At 35.2% G+C, this 24,657-nt stretch overlaps 1 protein-coding gene across 1 annotated transcript; it reads right to left on the reverse strand.

Annotated features, from left to right (window-relative positions):
- Positions 1–16,581: 16,581 nt before the first annotated feature.
- LOC125778062 (histone H2B.v2-like) lies at positions 16,582–17,516 on the reverse strand. The gene is made up of 5 exons (XM_049454237.1): positions 17,453–17,516; positions 17,211–17,390; positions 16,985–17,154; positions 16,775–16,925; positions 16,582–16,711 (listed from the first exon to the last, which is right to left on the reverse strand). Exons 1-5 carry the CDS (start codon positions 17,514–17,516, stop codon positions 16,593–16,595), a joined length of 684 nt encoding a protein of 227 aa, XP_049310194.1. The 3' UTR covers positions 16,582–16,592.
- Between the last annotated feature and the right edge of the window lie 7,141 nt (positions 17,517–24,657).

Genomic DNA, 24,657 nt, shown 5'->3' on the forward strand with positions numbered 1-24,657 from the left:
CAATAAATGGCTTGTAAACAAGAAAAGAATTGTCAGATTCAAAAAAAAAACTTCACATACGTTAATATAAAAAGTGTACCAACAAAACAAAAAAATTTTGAGCTAGTAGGAATGCTCTCTCTTTTCGAACGACAAAACTTATTGAACAACCGTATATGCTCTGTGTTGCTACGAAATTATGTTTTGAATAATTACTACCTCTCTCCAAAATTTGAAAAACTCATTAATTTTGTCTCTTTTCAAAGACTATGAATATTCCACCCAAATTTGCATTCAAACAATTTTTTCGAAAATTTCGTATGCGGGGTAACTTTTTCCATTATAAAAATAACTAGCCGACCTAATGTTTACGACTTTTTCAGTGTTCCAATGGGAATTACGTTGGATTTGTTTGACCTTTTCTCATAAAGAAAAGGTTCATTATAGCAATTTTTTTATTTCAATTTGGAACTTGTTTTATCTTGCAAGGTGGTTTGTATCGCCTAAGACTTATCAAGATACATAGATATAGTACCATAGTATCATAACTAAGCACTAAATTAAGAAACAGAGCGGTGAATTGACACAGAGGATCGCAGTAACAACAGTTGAAAATTGGGCGTGGCCACTTAAGATACAATTACGAAATTGGCTCGAAAAAGGTCCCTTAATAATTCCTATCGAGATTGTAAAAAAAAATTAAATCGAATGATTACCCCACTTCTCATATAACGATTCTACAAAAAACTACTAAAATTGCGATAAGTTAATTAATAAAATGGTCAGAAAAATACAATACCACACCCAAGGTCTTAAGAAAGAGTTTTGTAGGAATACTGCCTTTGATGTATACCATCTTATGACCAAAAACCCCCAGGTACCGAAAATATGGATTCCAGTTCTAATTATGAGCTTCTTATCAAAAATATAGTTAAATCTGTGAGATATACTGTAAAAGTCATGTAGGGGTTATATGATAAAAATATGACCATGTGCCAAAAATGGGTTGTATTGGATCAATAGTTCCCTTAGTTCGAAATACCGCAAAAAAATTTTTTCAAAATTACGGAAGATTTCATACAGGAAGTATTGGTCAATATGAAAACAATTAAAAACTTGACTAGCCCCCATATAACTAATTTCAGGATTTTCAAATATCCGGTTAACGTTAAGCCTTATATTATATATTGTTTTTGGTATGTGGGGTACCTTAATGACACTCTGATAGCATCCGTTTTTGTTAATAGTATGTAGTAATACCGAATAAAAAATATAGGGCCTCTCTGCCAAATGCTTAATGAACGATTTTCAGACTTCCCGTTGGCCTTTTATCGTATATATCGGGTTAATGCCGAAAATATGTGAAATTCCGCTATTTTAGCAAAAATTATCACATTAATGTTTAAACGCTCTATATGAACGAAATTGGTCTATACTTTGGCTTATATTGAATTTTTGCCAAAACCTAAACGTATTTTCCCGGTCTTGATCCTTACAAGTTGCAGGAGTACAAAATGTTCGATCAACTTTACTTTCTTTTTTCTTTAGATTTAAACGAGTTCCTAGAATCACCGTCGCCGTAGACGTTCACTTGAAAGGCGAAGAGCCAGTTCCTTTCCTTTTTCCTTACACGCGGAATAAAAAAGGAAAAACAGCTCTAGACTGCCCTAGCCCCTTAAATTAGGTGAAGCTCTGTTCTGTTGTCCTAGAACTTAAGATATCTTTTGATATTGAACATCAACACTTTTTGCAAAATTATGCAGTATTTGATTGCATAGAATTAGTATTTCGTTTTCGTCGAAAGTCGTTTTGTTCTTTCATAAAATCTTGAAAAAAGTAAAATTAATTAGGGCTTTTATTCAAATATCTGCTTGAATTAAGACGATGTGTTAAAGATACGAAATCAGAATTAATCAACGTAAAAATAATAGCACTTTTACATTTGTAAATTTCAAATAGTATTTACTGTAGGGACAGTATACTTGTATCTCTTTATAAATTCATTACCGTACACACTATACCAAAGTCCTTGTAATACTTTTCTCAACTGTGTCATACACTAACTTGGCTTTATGCGACGGAATTGTGTCAACTCCATCAACACCGTTTTTTCTGTTGTATTCCCTCTTAACTTTCGGAAAAAACCAGAAAGAGGATAACTGAAGAACTGCTACAATATCAAAGTGGAAACTGAGAAACAGAAAAGAAGGTTAAAAGGGCCAAAATGCAGCAATCAACCTTCTCTGACGACGTATGTATGTATGTATAGTGATATTGAATGTACATACATATGTACGTACTCACGCATCCACACAGCGGCTCTGATTCAACTGTAACATTAACCGGAGTCGCAGCAATTTCTGTCAAAGGTAACGGATTTACTAAAAATTTCACAGATGTCGACCAGTTCCTATGTTTTTGCGAAGTTTTGCGGTTGCTTTATTCAAAATTAACGTGAAAGACAATAGAAGAGTTAAGTAAATACACAAACCATCAGTAGTGATTAAATCAATTGCACCAACGAAATATACTCGTATCTACATTTGGATGTATAGCACTAATATAGATATCTGAACATATTCATACACATATGCAAGTATTTATTGCTTGATACCACTGTGGTCTTGGTCTTCGCTCTCAGCTAGAGGTTTGATCACATGGTGGCACAGTTACCACACGTTGTAACTCTTGCTATGTGTCTTCTTTATGACTTACTTTACTTTCGGTTGTTGCTATGTTTTTAGAGTTTCAGCGTCATGCACTATTTAAGTCAGAGTACACTCGTCTGAAAATTATTACAGCCACAAGGTGATGCTGCAGCGGTAGCGTTTTAAGGTTAAGCAAGTGGTAAATAAGCTGAAGAAATGGGGATTAAAAATCATTACGTTGCTCTTAACCTTGAACAAACTGCTGTTGAAAGAAGAAAAACCCGTAGCCATAGGGTATTATCTTTACAAATAAAAGTTCCCAGACAAGACTTGATATGGATCGCTTAGTTTGTAGGGAAGTTATAAGCTATAATGGTCCGATAAGAATTTTGATCCAAATGTATACCATTGCCTTAAACAATAACCCATATCAAATTTAATGAAGACATTTTGTCAAATAGAAAAGTTTTCAATACAGAAACTTGGTTTTGAGCGCTCAGTGTGTAAGTTAACACAACAAATATTTATTTTAACACAACAAAATTAGTTGCAACCTTGTTAAAGTTCAACAACATTCAGAAATTTATTAAAACAAACATCCGCGGCAACTCCCAGAATCGATCGACATTATTGCAGATCATTGAAAATTAACAATCATCTACTTCAATATTTTGTAAATTCTGCTGACCATTCAACATCCGCTAAACACTGCCGTTAAGAACGCCGACGCTACTGCCGTTGAACCACAGCTAGTTTAGGGTATTTTTAAGTTACTATGTTCAGTTACATTTCTTAACTCAATAAAGCAAAACTTAACTTGTATGACAGCTATGTGCTATTGTGGTCTGCAGCTTCTTAGAGAAAAAACATTTGTGTAAAATTTGAGATCGATATCTCAAAAATTGAGTGACTAGTTCATATAGTATATATATAGGCTGACGCTGACAAACGAACAGACGGAGATGGCTAACACTGACGACATCTCCGACGCTTTGTTCTAAGAGTTAAAAACCAGGTGGCAAACTTAATATACCAGGGTATAAAAATACACACATCAGCAACATGAGTATTTGGAAGAGTTGCCCTCCAAAAGAAAGTTACAGGAATGTTCGGACCATTACTAATTTATGGTATACCTAAGTTTGAACTTAAGACATGATGCAATTTATATTATTTAAAATATGAATTCAGGTTTACTCCTACAACTATATACATATAATATAACTATATCGACCTGGTGGTCGATACCTCCAAACACTATTCAAGGAGGCTCGAAAATGTAAAGACCTATTTCGATTCGAACTCTGCCTGCACATGAATAGACTTACTAACGAGCAACGCTTGCAAATCATTGAATTTTATTACCAAAATCAGTGTTCGGTTCGAAATGTGTTTCGCGCTTTACGTCCGATTTATGGTCTACATAATCGACCAAGTGAGCAAACAATTAATGCGTGACCAATTAATTGTGACCAAGTTTCGCACTCAGTTTACTTTATTGGACATTAAACCAACCACACGAATGCGTACAGTGCGTACAGAAGAGAATATTGCGTCTGTTTCTGAGAGTGTGGCTGAAGACCGTGAAATGTCGATTGGGTTTGTGTTATTCGACCACATGGAAGATTTTACGCAAAGATCTTGGTGTAAAACCGTATAAAATACAGCTCGTGCAAGAACTGAAGCCGAACGATCTGTCACAACGTCGAATTTTCAGTGAATGGGCCCTAGAAAAGTTGGCAGAAAATCCGCTTTTTTATCGACAAATTTTGTTCAGCGATGAGGCTCATTTCTGGTTGAATGGCTATGTAAATAAGCAAAATTGCCGCATTTGGGGTGAAGAGCAACCAGAAGCCGTTCAAGAACTGCCCATGCATCCCGAAAAATGCACTGTTTGGTGTGGTTTGTACGCTGGTGGAATCATTGGACCGTATTTTTTCAAAGATGCTGTTGGACGCAACGTTACGGTGAATGGCGATCGCTATCGTTCGATGCTAACAAACTTTTTGTTGCCAAAAATGGAAGAACTGAACTTGGTTGACATGTGGTTTCAACAAGATGGCGCTACATGCCACACAGCTCGCGATTCTATGGCCATTTTGAGGGAAAACTTCGGACAACAATTCATCTCAAGAAATGGACCCGTAAGTTGGCCACCAAGATCATGCGATTTAACGCCTTTAGACTATTTTTTGTGGGGCTACGTCAAGTTTAAAGTCTACAGAAATAAGCCAGCAACTATTCCAGCTTTGGAAGACAACATTTCCGAAGAAATTCGGGCTATTCCGGCCGAAATGCTCGAAAAAGTTGCCCAAAATTGGACTTTCCGAATGGACCACCTAAGACGCAGCCGCGGTCAACATTTAAATGAAATTATCTTCAAAAAGTAAATGTCATGAACCAATCTAACGTTTCAAATAAAGAGATGAGATTTTGCAAATTTTATGCGTTTTTTTTTTTTTAAAAGTTATCAAGCTCTTAAAAAATCACCCTTTATATCGACCTGGTGGTCGATACCTCCAAACACTATTCAAGGAGGCTCGAAAATGTAAAGACCTATTTCGATTCGAACTCTGCCTGCACAAATGGCTGAATCGGATAAATAATTACTTCATCTCAGTCTACATATACCTAATAAAAAAAATCAAACTTTTGGCTGACCTTTTACCAGAAATATCGGTAAATATGAAGCTGTTTTAATGAAATTCAAAGGGAGTGTTATTCAATATAACTAATATTAAAATTTTTAAACATTCGCTTAATAAATATGTAGTAATGTCAAAAATAAATAAAATGGAGTATCGACCCCTATTCCCCATCAAGCGAATATAAGATTTTCGAACTTCCAGTTGGATTTATATCGTCCAAATCGGTCAATATGTTAGATACTTTAGTAAAATTAACTGAACGTATAATGCCGGGTATACTATAGTTTAATGCCGAAAATATCTGAAGCTCTATTATACTACATGTCATGATTTGCGTTACTCTAACAAGCCGGCTTTGGTCCTTTCAACAATATGAAAAATTTGGTCCCATAAAATGCCATTAATTAATAAATTAAGACGTAAACCTGTTATTATTAGTTAAGAAAAATATTATAAGAACCCCTACCCACAGTGAGGAAAATGGGTGAAATCGGATTATAACCCCGCCCTCTACTCACATAACAGTTTTGTTAAAAACTACTAAAACCGCAATAACTCATTAACTGAATACGTGAGAGATATTAAACTTTACACCCAGGAGGATACAAGAAGGCTTGAGCGTGACACCGTTAACATCTAGTTGAAATTACATACGAACCTATTGGACCCATTTCAACTAAAGTCAATACATATCATATCCTAACGATTTTATGCTACATTGTGAAAATAGGTGCATTCGAGCTACAACCACGTCCAATTCCTATATAACACAACTTTAAATTCCATCTGATTTTTTCACCTTTCAATATATACTTACTATATGCATATACTTACTATGGGATTAATAACATTTTGTGGGTATGGCAATGGTCCGCTTACGCCCATCTACCAACTTGTCATTACTTTTTTGCCATGGAATACGTGTACAGAGTTTCATTACAAGATATAAATTTTTCCTCAAGCTCAAGCTGGTATGCTGGTAAGACGCACCGATAGACTGACATTCCCTCGAATTTCTCTCCGATTGCCGTGCTGATCATTTATATATATATATAAACATATATGTATATACTTACGAGTATATTATTATATATGTATATACAACTCCTTATCTATCTTTTTTTGGGTTAGGGGCTAAGCACAACCGTTAGGTGAACAAAATTATTACACTCTGTAGCAACATAGCAACACGTTGCAAGAGTATAAAAAGAGACTGGTAAACTTGAGACCACACTTGCACAAAACGTTATGCATAATATAATATTATATACACATTACACCAGTGACGTCACAAAAGTACGATATGTTTTGTAATGTTGTGACACAAGGCAATAAGACGGAGCAGTCGGATGGAAGCAATAAAATTTCGCAATAAAGACGCAACAGGTAAACGGCGATATGAACATTTATACTGTTTATCTTCTACTCTCTTTGCTCATTTAAATGTTTGGCGTGACTAAAAATAATAGGAGGAAAAAATAAAAACTAAATAAAGAATTACAATAACAATATGAAATAAAAAGAAAAGGAAATAATAATGCAAGCGTACAGTGTTAAAAAAATAGACCATTAACTGGAGCGTTCGCAATGAGTAAAAGTAATAACAACTCATACATACAACGCACAACAGTGCGTTTACACAAGCAAATATGCATCTCGGTTGATTTTAGTTGTTCATTTACGCTTTATATACCGGAGAAAGAGACTTACTGAAGATGTTGGTGCGCAATTACCTTTCGGAAAGCCTGCTACTTATCGGCTAACTGCTAATTGTGTATTTGTTGTCTGTCTGCCTACTGACAGTACGAGCCGACTCTATTTACTGTTTGAGTGACTTCGGTTGATGACTGCCACTTATCGGCGGCATTGTGGCCAGGGGTAAGCAAGTTGCAGTGTTCTGCGTACTCTGACTTACAACTGTGAAACATTGAAACTAAAATCACAACAAACACTGGTCTACAGTGATTACGTTGTCCCAGATGTAAGATCGATTATGGACATATCTACGCTGACAATTCATGCAACTATTACTGATTTTGTAAGATTTATTCTCGTTTATCTTTATATTATTACAACTTGTGGATACAGCGCATATAATAGTTTTCTACACCTAACAGTTGTTTGTATCACCTACAACTAATCGAGAAAGATATAAGGGGTATTCGCTTGCTCTTGCAAGATTGCAGATTGCAAAAATACTATACCGAAATATACAAAGGCACGAGAGCACCCATTGCAGAATCTAGTGATATATGAACGGCTGATTCGGTTAATTTATTGTGAATGACTATTATGCATGGCTATTGTAAATGGGCGCACCTTCTGCATACATTTTTAACAAAAAAAACTTTAACAAATCTTTATAACTTACCTTCCTCAACAATTTAACAACGTAATATGTCTTTATGTAAAATGACAGCTAAAACAGGGTTGCAATTATATTTTTGCGTGACATTGCACGCAAATATACATGGGTTTTGGTCTGACATATTTTACAGCCATTGCAAATAATTTTCTGCGTGTGTTTGTTGTTGTGCCGGTGCACCAGGAGGAAATATGTGCAATTCTTGCACCGTGCAAGGTTTTGCAAGAGCAAGAGAATACCCCTACTGAGTTTTATATGTATGTATATATATACAAGTATGATGAAGACGACAAGATGAGTTGCATTCCGAGTGTCCGTCTGTGTAAGCAATAACTTGAGTAAAAATTAAGATACATTCATGAAACTTCGTATACGTGTTCCTTGGTACCAAAGTAGATTGGTATTGTAGATGGGTGGAGGTGGTCGATTACCACGCCCACTAAGCGCTGTTAATCGATAACATATATGGTAAAGTGCCATAATTAAGCACTGAATTAAGATTCAAAACTGTTAATTAGTACAAGTGGTCCTAGCAGCGAGAAAGACCTGTGGACCAAAACTTACCAAAAATGGGGGAGGCCCTGCTCTCTAAAGAAGAGCTTAGGTGCTACCCGGCCAGTTGTACATGTACTGTAAATTTTTAAATTCCAACTCTTTCTTTCACGTCCAGAAAAATAACTAAAACACAAATTAATATCGGTATGAAAATTTGTACAAGTAGTGCCTTTAAGATGTTATGCTTAAAAATTGTCGCAATTGGTCTACAACTTTTCAAGGACCCAAACACCAAATATCTTACCTCAGTGCATTTCTGAAATATCTCCGAAAATTAATCATTGATTACGTATGTATGTATCTAGTCTAACTTTATACTATTTATGGTTACTTAGGAACAGGCGTAACTTTGATCATTTGTTGATTTGAGGACAATCAAATTTTCTCACTTCTCCAATGAAAGTAGAAATGTAAATAAAGTAATATATGTACATACTTTCACGTCCAACACTTTGAAAAAATACATTATTAATCATAACTTGATCACACATTAAATGACTGACTTCATTTTGAGAAAATAACTTTGGCGTAGAAGTTTCATCTTCCCATTCTTATAATTCAAAATTTAAGCTATACAGCAATCATAAAACAAGAGCACATTCAAGACTTTCTTGAATAAATTCGCATTCTGGAAATTTTGCTAAGATAACATATCCAAGGCAGCAAATAAAAAAATAGTTTGTAGATCTGTGTAATGAATGAATAACTACAATTAAGTGATTATAGACACACTCGCTCTCTGCGCCAGTAGTACTACCACATACAGCAAGCAGAAAGAGTGCTTTTTCCCCATGTGAAGTATTATGGTACTCAGATGTTGCTACCGGTGTTGGCAAATAATGCAGCGAAAGGTGTTTGGCAATCAACGCTAAACTCACCATTTAATTGCCACTTTTATGGGGCATGCCACTGTGCTGCTGTGTTACCAATGACGGTGTTTTTTTTTATTATATTATGTGCTAATGCTCCAGCAATATAGTCTGTCTTTATACCACAGTAAAATGTCGCTCTAATTATTAAATTTTTTTGCGTTTTAAAATTTTATTTAGGAAAACTGAGTCTGATCTTAATAAAATGTACGTACATTTGTATATATTATGCTACTGCAATCTCGACCAAAATTGGTTAGGTTTAACTAAATTGAAAAAAAAGCTCGACTAACTTCGTAGAGTGATAGAACCAGTAAGTAATTTTCATGTCCAATAAACTGATATAATGTAATAGTTAATTGAATTTTAACACCTACACTCTATATACTCCCTTAAATTAAATCCAGCTGTCTAACTTTTTTTTGCTTTCGGATAAAATATTATTGAGCGAATTATGGACGACTAATATTTCAGGAATTCAGTTTGATTTGGAAATAAGCACAATTTAACTACACTCTTAGAAAGTGTGCTCTATCAAAATAACATTTCGGTACAAAGTTATTGAATACCTTTATATTACATGTACATTAAAAATACTGTAACATTTTAATTCTTATAATTTGTGAGAGCACATATTTCTCGGCCCTACCCGAGTTTAGTTCATCCTTTTTTCTGTTTTATAATTTTATTTGTACGTATTGTATATTCGTGTAATTAAATATCTATGTTAATTAAAAATACGGTTGGAAAGTATTCTCATCTTAATTTTACAAGGTTAAATCATGACCAATTGAAAATTTGTGATTTTCTTTTACCTTCTTATTTAAAGAACATTTCAATAATTACAAAAGACAAACGCGGCTTATGATTAATGAAAATAATGTCTGGAAGTCCACAAGGGTTCATTTTGATGATTTCTATAATAAAACCTACGAAATAACTTTCTCTATGATATAAAAGTAAATACTCGAGTATATTTATTTCTCACTTTTAAAATATTATATCTGTAGAGTGGAATAATTTAATCTCGAATAAAACTTGGCACACTTTAAAGTTACATATTTGCTCATAGTCTGTCATGTGAAACAAGAAATAAATGGAAGAGTGTGTAAGAGAATTTTATGGGACATCTCGTTGGCCAGCAAGCTTCATAAACAACCTTTGCACGAATTACGACAACAAAAATACTTAACAAACCACTAAAGAGTTGGCAAAATGTTGTAAGTAATTAAAAGCAGAAGCAAATGTCGTAACGGTAAATCGTAAGCAGACTAAAAAAGAAAGAAAACGTCAAAGACTTATGTGATACAATTGAATAATTAAAATATTATGTGATATTATGTGTGTAAAAAGTAAAGAAAATTCATAATCGCTTAGGCATTGCAACACCACAAACGCTAGCAAAGTGAAAAGATCACTGAATCTAGTGATTTTGGTTAACGTACTAAACTGAAATATCTGTATTTTACATTTTTTTATACAATTACTTGTTAAGCCTAGGTCCAAAGTTTCATCTTACATTCTAGGAAGTGCAGCGCTTAGGTGAATATCTCTATGAATTTCTCTATTTATTTCAATTATGTCTGATATAGTTTTGTTGATATATAAAAGTATCAACGAAATATGTAAAATTGTCTTCATTGTGCCTACAAGATAATTTAATCAAACTCTAATATTATCTTTATGTATTATTCTATTTATATTATGTATTTTTATTTTAATTTTTAAGTCTTTTTTTTTTTGTTTAGGATTTAATTTATTTTTTCATATATGATTTCTTCTTTATGATAGCTTTTTGTAACCCTTTTCTTATTATGGTACTGTAACATCTATTTCTGAGCCTTTTTTAACGTGGCTTTCAAGTCTACGTGGGTTTTTTGATTAAATAAAGTATTAAAAGTTTTTTTTACTTGTTACTAAGTGTATTGTATTATAATATTGTTGAAACGTTCTAATAAAGGCTTCAAAGCTACTAATTTAATTATATTCCTGTTTTATACTTCCTGAAATTTCTACTAATGTCGCATTAGGGAGGGTCATATTTGAACGTAATTTTTTTGGAAAAGTGGGCGTGGCCCCGCCCCCTACTAAGTTTTTTGTACATATCTCGAAAACTACTATAGCTATGTCAACCAAACTCTATAGAGTCGTTTGCTTCAGGCATTTCCATATACAGTTCATGAATGAAAGAAATCGGATAATAACCACGCCCACCTCCCATACTAAAGGTTATGTTGAAAATCACTAAAAGTGCGTTAGCGGACTAAAAAATTTTACGGATGAAATGGCAGAAGGAAGCTGCACCCACGCTTTTATTAAAAATTGAAAATGGGCGTGGCGTCGCCCACTTATGGTCCAAAAACCATATCTCAGGAACTACTCGACGATTTCAATGAAATTCGGTATATAATATTTACTTAACACCATGATGGCATGTACGAAATATGGGCGAAATAACTTTTCAAGGTCCCTGATATCGAACACGAAGAACTCAGTGCCGGATAATGAAATCTCGATTATCGCTTTATCATGCGAGAGTATAAAATGTTCGGTGACACCCGAACTTAGCCCTTCCTTACTTGTTTTCATTTGGTTATTTAGCTGAGCTATTTCAGCTCTTAATTTCATCGAGCCAAATTATGTTGTACACTTTAAAAAATCTTTATTTTTCTTTTTTATATATATTTAATACAATAATGATATAATTTATCTTGTTTTCTTTTTTATTTACATACATATGTATATAAGTTAGCACTCCACACATTCAAAGTAATTAAATACGACACCAACTAAATCGCTAAGAGTGCGACACGTGTAGTGGCGACCTGTGGGAGGCGCAGCGTCAGCAAACTCCATACCCATTGCAGCGGCAAACGTAGGCTTAGAGTTAAGTGTAATTAATTGTAATTTTTAGTTATAAGACAGAATTCAATAAAGGAGCATAGCTCACAAAATATTATTTTTTTATTAAGAACAGTATTTTAACTGGCGCCCGAGCAGGGATCAGCGCGCAAATTAGCAAATTCTCTGAAAATCAACAACGCGAGTGGCGAGTGACAAACGGTACTAAATTAGAAATCAAAGCAAAAACAAAAACACACAAACGCGAAACGCAATAAAAACGCCCGAAAACAAAAAATTACTGTAAGTTTAAAAAGAAATCTTAATATTATTAAAGATATTGAGTGCTATTACAAACAAAATGAAATTTAATTAATTGAGATAAAAAGAAAAAGTTTAATATAATGCCAGACATTGCAGAAGAATTGATCGAACAACTAAACCAGATGAGGTTAGATTATGGGCAAACCAGCCATCCATTAAACCCTCGCACCCCTAACCCCACTCTAATAACGACAATAGGTCGAGAAGCACTTGAACGAATTAATACGCAGACTATAACTGACTTTACCGAACCCGACCACAGCGTTACGCTGAACGCAAACAATATAAACGAGTTAGACAAGATTCTGGACATGGTTAAATTCCTTGGAGAATTTTCGGGACGACAGAATTTAACTCCTGAAGGAAACGCGTGGATAGAATTTTTAAAGCGTACTAGCGAAACGAATACCCAAAATAATTTTAATAACAGCAGAGCTTTTTACTTCGATCTAACATATTCTCACTCGCCCAGACGAAATTAGACCCGAACGGAATATATGATGACATTCCCACCACAGCAATTATGATAATGCAAGTCAAAATGATTTTTTCGCTGCCTTATTACGAATTTAAAACAAGGTGCGGAGACACAGTAGATTTTCTGATCGATACTGAATCTAATAAGAATTATATTCAATCAACTAAGATTAGAAACCCAATTTTGAGCGAAAAGCCCTTTACGGTAAAATCAGTTGACCGGACAATTGAAATTACCCACCATACCTTTAAAGACAGTTTTGGACCAGCGATAGGAAAAAAAATACTTCATATTACCAACTCTAAGATTATTCCACGACATAGTAAGCAACGACAAACTCAAACTTATTGTATCTACAGCCCACTTTGAGAATAAATATTTTTTTAGCGCCCCCCTTTTTTCACCAATTTAAAAACCACTATAACTTCAAATTAATTATTGTGACCTATATATGTATATTAACGGAGAGTTCTAAACGAAACTTTTACTATAACCAGCAACTTGAAACCTGAGCGCAGTAGGTAACATCCAACGGCGCTTAGGTCTCAAGTTAACTCTTACGGGCTCCACCTGCCAATAAGAATGATTATTGAAACACAACTTTATAGTATTAAAACAGAGAATCTTTTATTAAAAAGTAAACTAAAATAATCGATCCATATATAAAAACTAATGTGAAGAATGAATCTGATGCTCTTTAACACGTTCGCGGACGCAAAAAATTTTAAGGAGCTGCAAAAATATACAGGCAATTATTTTTGAAACTAGTTGTAATATCCGAAATCTAATTAGACATATATTATAAGAGTAGTCAGAACATCGTATTTTAACCGTTATATACAATGAATGCTATAGCATCCACGACGATATAGATAATATTTTTCAACCAGAATGACGTGAATGAATTTGTAAATACACTGAGAAAAGATAAAATAATATGAAAGTATCTAATGAACCAATTGGTCATTATTTCGAAATGTGTATTAATTACAAAAACTTAAGATTGTATAAAATTAAATGAATAAAAATTGGCTTTAAAGTTTGAATGCTATAGCATTCACGTCCGCGAACGTGTTAATAAGTTTGTTAATATCAGGTTCCAATTTACTCAAGAACAGTCGCAAGTCGCCAAGTTCGGTAACAAGCAAACGATTTCTATTTTTAGTACGCAGTGTTGTCACAGCACTAAATACACGTTCACACAAATATGACGATGGGAATGCTGTCAAGAATCGTTGAACGATTGACCACAATCCAGAGTACAATTGCGAGATCGGTTTTTGTAGCCAAAATTCTTGGTAACCATTTTTGAACTTGATTTTTATTTCCTCGCTTGTTGTAAATTCTATAAGTTCTTCTTCCAGCTGAGGTGACATTGCTGTGTTGACATTTGAAAACATTCCAAGTTTAAAATATCCTGGTATCGTTCGGTGAAGTCAATGTGGAGGTTTTCCAAATGTTGGTAGTAGGCAAACAATTCGTCGTTACTGCATGATCCTGATAAATTCGGAAAATTGTGAAACTCACGTCTGCCCAGATTATTTTTGTGTAGAAGCAGTTTGGCTGCGAAAGCAGCATCGACGTTTTTTGTTTTAATTAAATTTAGTTTATCGCTTTGCAGTTGGAGATTCATGTCGTTGATCAATTTATACAGGTCTGTCATGTAAGCTATATCATTCTTTGATGTTATGAGCTTGTCTTGAAATTTTGTATCTTTAGTTTCCAAGAACTCTATAACAGAGTCAAACTGGTTGTAGAATCGAGTCAGACAATTGCCTCTTGATAGCCAACGAACTGCAGCATGAAACAACAAACGATTGAAATCCTCGTCATTAGTAACACAAAACTGATGAAATAATTTATCATTCAAAGAGCTGCTGCGGATTTTATTGACTGCTTTGATGACATATAGCAGTGATTGAAATAGTTTTTCACTTAAGTTTCTAGCAACTAAATGTTCTCTATGTATAACGCAATGTACACCAAGGACATCTGGAATTTTATTTTTTAGGTGCGCTATTAAGCCTTTATGGCACCCTATCATAGCAGGAGCGCCATCCGTAGCAATTGAAATAATATTTTTCAAAGGAATCTCTTTCTTATCGCAAAACTTTTCCAATATATTGAATATGGTTTCGCACATTGTTGGTGGTGCTAATGCTGGTTCCTAAATATATGAAACTATCTACAACTTCAAAGTTATGACTGTGAACAGTGACGTGAGAGCCAAATCGCGAGTGCGACGACCGTTTGTTTGATGACAGGAGATATTTCGTCTTGCCCGCGTCCGAATTATTTTCTCCAGCAGTAGGTTGAAGAAGTCGGGCTTGTCTGAAACCTCGTTTGGTATCGAACGGCCCGAAGGGGTCCTTACCGATCCTGACGGAGCTTTTGGTGTTGCTCAACGTCAGTTTACACAGCCGTATAAGTTTTGCGGTAATACCAAATTCAGACATCGCGTCATAAAGGCAGCTCTTTTTCGTGCCGCCGAAAGCAGCTTTGAAATCGACGAAGAGGTGGTGTGTGTCGAAAAAAAAAACTGTACGCTAACGGTAACGGGTATTCCTTTAGTCTAGGAGAAGGTCCTAACGGCGGTCTGTTTTGCAAAATTACCCCCGATTTCGCAATTTATTTACTCTATTTATTTATTACTCAAGAACGGCTAACCGATTTGTCTGAAAATTTCTGATGAGATAGCTTGGAATCTCGAGACGGACATAGGCTACTTTCTATCGTTCTATGTTAAAAGTCACAACAATTCATAAATAAAAAGAAATATACATACATATTTCAAAACATAAGCATGTGTTCAATATTCATGAAAGAATCTTTTGAAATATTCTTTACTTCCAAAATACAAAATAATATCACACAGCTACTGGCAGGGTACAGTGGTTTTTGGTTTGGTTTAGTGGTTTAAATCAAAAAACGTGATTTTTGAGTTAATGCTGCAGAATTGTTCGTTATATCATACTTCATGTTGAGTGAAAAATTCATATGAATACCTCTTATATGCTCCGCTTGAGAAGAGGTGTAAGGTTGGAGTCACCGTGTAAGGTTGTAGTCAGCTGAAAACTTTAAACGCGTTTTCTGGAGAATCGATTTTTTTGACTTATGCCGGTCTTGCAGCAAATGAGCGATATATAGTATGTATATGTGTAGGTGAATTATAGTGATACCCTGCAAAAAGTGAGTCCAGTCTTAGACTGTATAAAAGACAGTCTTTCGTTGACTTACAACCGGACCAAGTCTAGACCAATCTCATGTAAAATCATAGGACCAATTTACACGGAGCATGTCCTAGGCTTGGTCTACCATTCTACCATTTATACCGTCGACAGTCCAGACCAAAGATAGACGGTTTGGTCTATGCATAATACAGTCAGATGCTAGACCAAGTAGACTGTACAAATAGTGCCTATTCTAGTCTATATACATATGTTGCAGACCAAAGTAGATAGGTATTATGCAGTCCGATTGGTCTATGCATAAGACAGTCTCATTGATAGACCAATCGACCTGCACAAAAGCTATTTACTTTGGGCTATGCATTTGACTGTCTTATGCATAGACCAATCGGACTGCATAATACCTATCTACTTTGGTCTGCAATATATATTTTTTTAAAAATGAAAATTGCTGGTTTTATATTTTGGTTTTTTTATATTTTTGATTTCATTCATACATTTCGTTTAATTTAAACATTTAAAGTCTTCTCTTCTTAAAACTAAGTATAATTTATAATAATGATTCCAAAAATAAAAAAAAAAACAATTCCTCAGATAATGATTTCAAAAATTAAAAAAAAAATAATCACATATTCAGTAAAAAAAAAACTTTTTTTATACTAAAACTAGATAAAAAAAGTCAATAGTGTTAATTATATTAGTTATTTCCGATTTTTAGTTTTTTCACTGTGGTCAATCTATATAGCCTTTTTTTAACAATGTGGAGGCATTTCGATAGTTGCTTATCGGGCTTTTCTGACGTCGCCGACAATCCACCTGTTATTAAAAATAAAAGAAATTGAAGAATATATTTAAACAAAAATTAATTTATATACGTACTTATAATCGCATTATACAAGGAAGTATATTTTTTGAGGCAAATCTTGCCATGGACGCCGCCTACATTGACTTCGTTGCACATAGATCTGGAGATAATTTTCTCAAAGTGCTTTTCAGGATCCCCCTTTAATAAGTGTTTTATTGCGTTAATCTGAAATGTTCATTCAAAATTATTAGTGGAATTTACAATAATTCAATTATTAAACTTACATATTCATTGATGTTCACCTCATTTATGGCGTTATTGACGCTTTCCATTTCTTCAATGGTTTTTATAGGGAAGAGTTTGCTCAAGTTCCTCATATCTGCGTCCTTATTAGCAAGAACGCTTAATTGGACACCTTGCTTTGCCTGAACTTCCATCATTTTTTTAAGGTAATCTGGAAAATAATCATTTTTAAAACTATTTGCATCAAAACTTTATTTAAAAAAATACCTAGCATGTTGTCAAATTTGGTGTTCAAATTGTCAATTTTAGCCTCCAAAGATTTGCACCGTTCACAAGTTTTGTTACTGCTATTGCTGTTGGGGAAGTTGGTATTATTATTGCTTTTGAGATAGTTGTTGTTATTGCTGCTGCCGCTATAGTTGTTTTCGGAATGAATTTGCGAATCATCTATAGAATTATTTTAAAAATTATTAATCCGTTATGAAAAGTTAGAAACAAAATATACTCACAAAATATTATTTCATTCTCTTTGCAGTCAAATTGTCTTATCTGATTTGGTTGTTGCTGAGTCATTTTCATATAAATATTTGGTTTTTTTTTATATTATATTTTTTATATTATATTTTTTTATATTCGTTTTGTTTTTTGTTATCTATTAAAAAGTGCAGCTACATATTTAATAAAGGCAATAATAGAAAATTTTGTGAAGAAGGAAGCAACATCAATTTATATGCTACATCATCTGCTTTAAATTCTTCAATTTCTTCAGATAATGAATCCGAAAGTGCTATTCCTAGAGCTAATGAAGTGAACGGAGCTGTAAAGAACGGATGGGCATTTTTAAACCGGACTGCTTCCAATATTATTTCTCCTGCATTTGACTTTTTAATTTTTTTAATTGAAATACGTATATCTGGCAAAATAACGCAGGTATTATCTGGTGTCTTTGAACTTAAATAAAAATTTTTCATCCTATAACTTGTAATTATACGAGTATTATTTTTTTCTTTAATTTCTATTTTGCTTTCATTGAAAAAAAATTCTGAAATTTCATTTATATTTGCCAATTGTTAAAGAATTTGTGTCGGCTTCCTGACATTTTTTTTAATTAATTGCAAATGATTTTCAAAATTATATGCTGAAAATGTGTAAAGACAACCCAATTCTTCAACACAGTTGCAAATATGGAGTAAACCATGGACGTTGTACGATACAGACTCCCGGCCAAATATAACTGCAAAATTGTCAACAAACAATTGTAACATAGCTCTGGCTGTACTCAAATTTCGTAAATAATTAGATGCACAAGAAAGAAGTCTACACGCGCAATGAAGAAGCAGAAATTCATAATAAAAATCTTCGTGCACGTGGTCTTTTAACAATAAGATTCCAGTGTAAAGCAGAAATTGTCGAAACTCTGTTGCTTTCCAATGGTGAATTTCTTTGAAACTCCTTGGCAATCTAACAAACTCTTTTGGAATATATTTCCTTATAAACTCAAATTGGGATGACATTTGTTCTTTTTTGCTTTTGCTCATTTTGTACTTTGATTTTTTTTTCAATAAAGCAATCAACATTTTCTTGGTAACACCCATGTCAATCAAATGCATTGGATCCAATGGCACTTGACTGATCATATTTAAATTTATTTTTTCCAAAGGTGATTTTGAAGAAATAAATTTATTCAAATGATGATCTTTATATTTTCTTGCAACAAAAACAGCATTTGTAATTAAATTCCCAATTTGAGTGGAATACGCAAATTTTTTTTTTGTTTTTTGGCTATTTGTGTTCATTTGGAGCAGCCACGAGCTGATAAATGATGAGCAATACCACAAACAAAAGATTTTGCTGGTGCATCACATATCACAACTCGTACATTCAGTGGAATAAATTTGCCATTGATGGCAACACCATTATTTAATAAAATTTCCAATTCTGCAACAAAACTCTCCAAATATACACAAATATCATCAGGTTTAGTTTTTCCTTCGTAGATTGCAACAGGAAATACTACAGATTTATTACAGCTAACCACTTTCACTAAAATTGGCCATAATTGTTTTTGTGAAGATTTGAATAGAGGTTATCCGTCAATATTTATGTCCACTATGATTTGAAGTAAACTCGAAATTCCTTCAATGTTTTGTATTTGGTTTTGTAAACCAAAATATATTAAATCACCAGGAGATACATCTTTTGTTGATATTTTTTCCAAGTTTACTTGCATCAAAGTAGACGGACTTAACGGAACATCTAATCCACTTTCATTTAAAATTTTCAAAAGTGCACGCAGATTTTTATAAGATATTCTTGCATCTAATTGCCATTCCCTAATTTTTTCAAGGAATGTTCTTGCTTTCGGAATTTCGTCATGAATTTCACAATTAAAACTGTCTTCAATTGTGTTTCCAAGAATGGCGTCATGACGCTCTTCTACCGCGTCATTTGGATTTTCGCTACCACTTAAAAAATATTCATCACGCTTCCCCTTCACTAATCTTCTCTGCCTTTTAGAATAACTCATTTTTTATTGATTATTTTAATTTAATTATATAAATTGTAGCAATTACACTTAAATTTTTATAAATTTTTGTTCAACACACACAATTCAAAACGACACGTGTTCACTTGCAGCCTTTGTTCTTTTTTGTGCTCATTAACATAACAAGTGAATATACGTCGTATATTATACGAGTATTTAGTCGTAATTCGGCAATGCAAAACTACAAGCCACCATCTAGTCACATTGGTCTAGATAAAAAGTAGATTTTTCTATCTATCTTTATACCACTGATTTTGTGTTATAGGACCAATGCTTTTTGCAGGGTAGTTGTAACTGAATAATAAAATGTTGAATAATAATTTAAGATGAGTGCATAGTATCTGACTAATAAGCCTTGCATAGAACAATGCAATACTTATAAAGAGCGATGAAATCTGTGTTTTCTTACGAGTGGTATCTGGGTTTTAGCCGCCAATTTTGCAATTAGATTCGATGAATGTTGGACAGAACATTACCATATAATTAGATATGGGGCGTGAGACGTACCCTCTCCTATTATTCGCTATAGTGTATACATATGTATAACGATATACGATGCAGATGCAGAGACTGTGAATATGTTGTTACATTATACTTATTTATGTATGCACTATTCCTTAAGTGATTCACGATGTCAATAAAGTAGATTGCGAATTTAACTATTCCATTATATTGTTATCACGCTAAATGATATCCTTGACAATCCACGTAGCCGCGGGTTTAAACTAATACTACATATAATAGTTTTCGTTTTTCTAACAAACCTTATGTGCTTCTTATACTATACAAGAAATGGTGAAAAAAGACAGTGGTGCTCTCTAGAAGATAGGGACAAAATGGCCTAGCGGTAATCAAACCAATCTTGTTTTACATTGAGAGTAAAATCTCATACAGAAAACCATTGGGAAGAATACAGCCGCTCTCGGCATAACATGAGAACTAACAACCACTCCACCTGGGAGTCCATATAGGCGAGTTAGGCAATTGTCTAGGGTGTAAGAATTTACTGCGGCATTTTGGCTAACTTTCTATATACACAATCACTCACACCTTATTTGATGCAGATAGAATTTTTATACCCCGAAGGAAGGAGTGGTTGGAGAAATGGCTATGATACAGCCTAAAACCCACAACGTTACCATTGTATGCAAAGACGAAATAACAACTCCCGGCACACAAATAGCACTTACATATATGCATGCGCGCTCAAGATGCTAAGGCCGCACTCAAAGTGGGAAAAAGAAAGGTTGGTTGGTCAATCTGTCGCCTTCGGGAATACTCGCCTATCCCCAGGTGTTATAAGTGTTTCCATTTGGGTCACATGGCTCGTAAATGTTGCAGCTTGACAGACAGATCTTCCCTATGCACGCGTTGCGGAACCGCAGGACACGTAGCGAAGTCGTGCACAAACGTTCCGAGCTGTATGCTCTGCAAAGGTGAGCACTCTGTATTAAGCACGACTTGCCCAAAGTACCTCGAGATGATGAAATCGCTAAGTAAATGAAGATACTACAGCTGAATCTAAACCATTGCGCAGCAGCACAAGGTTTGCTAGATCAGATAATCATAGAAGAGAACATTGATGTCGCCATACTAAGTGAACAATACTCCCAGCGTCCGGAAAGCATATGGATTGCAGACAAAGCTGGCAAGGCAGCAATATGGTCCTGTAAGGGGCAACCCTTTAAGACCTGCTCCAGAGAAAAACATAATTGTTTCACATGGGCGAATATTCAGGAGATTTATTTTGTAAGTTTCTACGCTCGTCCCAGCGCAGCAATTGCAGAATTCGAAGATTTCCTCTTAAGGCTGTCTTTAGAAGCCAGAGGCAAAACACCTATTATAATTGCGGGTGATTTTAATGCTTGGACAACTGCATGGAGCAGCAGATGTACAAACCACCGCGGGCGGCTAATTCATGAATATCCGAGTCAAACTCACTTAACAATAATGAACACCGGAACTCGAAACACTTACCAAAAAGGCAATAAAGGATCCATAATTGACATTATGTTTGCAAACGATTCGCTGAGCAGGCACATTAAGTGGGCAGTGTCCGACATATACACAAACAGTGATCACATGGCAATTATTGCACAAATTTCGTACTTCCGAGAGCAGGAGCTTCTTAGCAGAAACCCCTCCCGAAAGCGAAGTTTGAAACAACAAGAGTTCGACCCAGACCTGTTTGACCTAGTCTGGAGTGCATCAAAGGCATCTGGTGACAGTGCCGCCCACTTGGTATCAGCAGTTCGAAAAGAACTGGTGGCACCATGCGACGCAACAATGCGTAGAACGTCACATCACAACAAGCAGCGACCTGTATATTGGTGGAATGAGGAAATTTCCATGCTGAGAAAGCTTTGTCATTCAGCTAGACGGCGCTTACAGCGTAACTGGGGCGAAACGAACGAAAATCGCCTTAGGGAGGAATTTAAAAGCCACAAGAAGCTCCTGAAGTCGGCAATTAAACGAAGCAAAAAATCATGTTTTGAAAAGCTGTGTGAGGAAGCAAACTTTGACCCTTGGGGTACTGCATACAAAATATGTATGTCCAGATTTAAAAACAAGCAGCAGCAACCTAAAGATGCCTCTTTTATGGGAAAGGTCGTCGAAACACTATTCCCGAAACACGAGAGGATTTCATATGCCAAGCGAAGAAACGAAGCTGTAGAGTCACCCCCGTTAGCCACGGAAGACGAACTATTGGCAATAGCAAGGAAAATCAAAAACACCAAAGCGCCTGGTTTGGATGGCATACCAAACAGAGCTCTGCAGGAAGCCATAAGCTTAAAGCCCCGAGTTTTCGCTAAAATGTACAACGCTTGTTTAAAGGAAGAGGTATTCCCCGACTCTTGGAAGGTACAACGTTTGAATACCTCGTTAACATAATAACGAGTTATTTTAAAAACAGAAGGCTGATTTTTGAGACGGACGAAGGTACCAAAAGCTACTCTATCTCTAGTGGTGTACCCCAAGGCTCAGTGTTAGGCCCACTATTATGATATCTTATGTACGATGGGGTGCTAAAAAGACAGCAACCAACAGATATTAAACAAGTAGCTTATGCGGATGATCTTATGGTGGCAGCAGTAGCCAAACAATTGGCCGACCTGAGAAATAAATGTAATGAGTGTATAAATGGTCTACGCCAATGGTTCTCTTCTGTGAGTCTGAAACTGGCGGAGGAAAAAACAGAAGTTTTACTCATAGGTACTAGGAAGATAGAAGAACGAATAGAGCTCACTATAGGGGAGTGCGAGATTATCTCGCAGCCGCAACTGAAGTATCTGGGAGTAATATTGGATTCCAAATTAAAATTTAAAGAACACCTGGAGTATTCTTCCGCGAAGGCAAACAAAATCTATAATGCCCTATCGAGAATGATGACCAATAGAGGCTGTGTGCGTTCCAGCCGGCGATTCTTAATAGCGAAAGCAATGAGTTCTGTAATACTGTATGCGGCACCAGTTTGGATACAGGCAATGTATATAAAAGCGTATGCTAAACAAATAATTGCAGTGCATATGCTTTCTGCAATTCGAGTAATAAGTGCTTTCCGGACTATATCAACCGACGCTGCTGAAGTATTAACCATCATGCCGCCCATTGACATCCAGGGAGACGAACTCGAGCGTCTATATCAGCTATCAACGCCTAAAACAGAATCGGCAAGGATCGAGGAGAGAAACAAGAGCACTAAAATGTGGCGGGAGCGGTGGAATTCCTCATCCAAAGGGCGATGGACTCACCGACTTATACCAGACATCCACTCATGGATAGACAGGCGACATGGGGACCTAGACTTTCATATGATTTGGGTCATATATGTGCTTAGTGGACATGGATGCTTTAGAAGCTACCTTTTCAGATTCCACAACGACATCAGTCCGAATTGTCGACATGTGCAGGGTATATAGAAGACTTTGAGCATGTATTATTTTATTGCCCTCGATTTTCGAATACAAGGGAAAAGCTAAAAACCACACTCGGTGGTAGTTTACGGTCGATAATTTAACGACACTCATGTGTCAATCGACTGGTAAATGGAAAGCTGTCAGCGAAGCGTCAGCATTCATAATGACCAAACTGAGATCTTTTCAACAGAATAGACGTCCGTCAGTCCGCGCGATAGAGGAGACTTAAATGTCTTGTCCCTCCCACGAAGTAATACTTAATCGGTGGTTCCGTGGGGGAGTCTTGAGTTGGGAGTAGGTTAGGTTTAGCGGATTAAATACTATATAAAAAAAAAAATACCCCGAACAGGGTATATTAAGTTTGTCACGAAGTTTGTAACACCCAGAAGGAAGTGTCGGAGACCCTATAAAGTATATATATAAATGATCAATATGTTGAGCTGAGTCGATTTAGCCATGTCCGTCTGTATATATACGGGACTAGTTCCTCAGTTTTTAAGATATCGTTTTGAACGTAATTTTCTCTTCAGGAAGACAATAATATAATATACAAAGAAATTGTTCAGATCAGCTAACTATAGCATAAAGCTGCCATACAAACGGAATGATCGGAATCTAGTGCTGGTATGGAAAACTTTTGCATTTCACAAGATATATTCACGAAATTTGGTATAGACTATTTTTTAAAGCAACAATGTAATCTCCGAAGAAATAACTCAGATCGGAATTCTATAGCATATAGTTGCCATACAAACGGAATGATCGGAGTTTGCTTCCCAAAACCCTCTTCGGACAAATTCAGGGTGGCAAGTCTTGCTTAAATCTTTTTGGCCATTTTAGTAAATTTTGGAGCGCTTGTAGCAGGATTTTTTTTAACTTGACGCATGAACCACTTACAGTCTCTTTTCGTAAAAATTTTGTTTGAAGCCTGTCGTCCTTTATTCACCACACGATTTTCATGCACAAAACGTACAATAATGTGCTGAACTGTGGATCAACTCAAATTTACTACTTCAGCCATTTCACCTGCCGTCATTCCTTTTCTGCGTGGGAATGTCCGCAATGCTGCAATATTAACTCACGCTTTTCTAAAAATGTGCGTGATCCCATTTTTAACAAATGCAAGTTTACGTAAATAATATAATTTTATGTACGACTCATTCTACAATCATTTGCACACTAATAATACAATTGTGTTTGTTGCAACTTGCGACGAAAAATAACGGTACTTTTAACTGCATCATCTAAGCGG

The sequence above is a fragment of the Bactrocera dorsalis genome, chromosome 1 (assembly GCF_023373825.1).
Source record: "Bactrocera dorsalis isolate Fly_Bdor chromosome 1, ASM2337382v1, whole genome shotgun sequence".
Classification (NCBI taxonomy): Eukaryota; Metazoa; Arthropoda; class Insecta; order Diptera; family Tephritidae; genus Bactrocera; species Bactrocera dorsalis.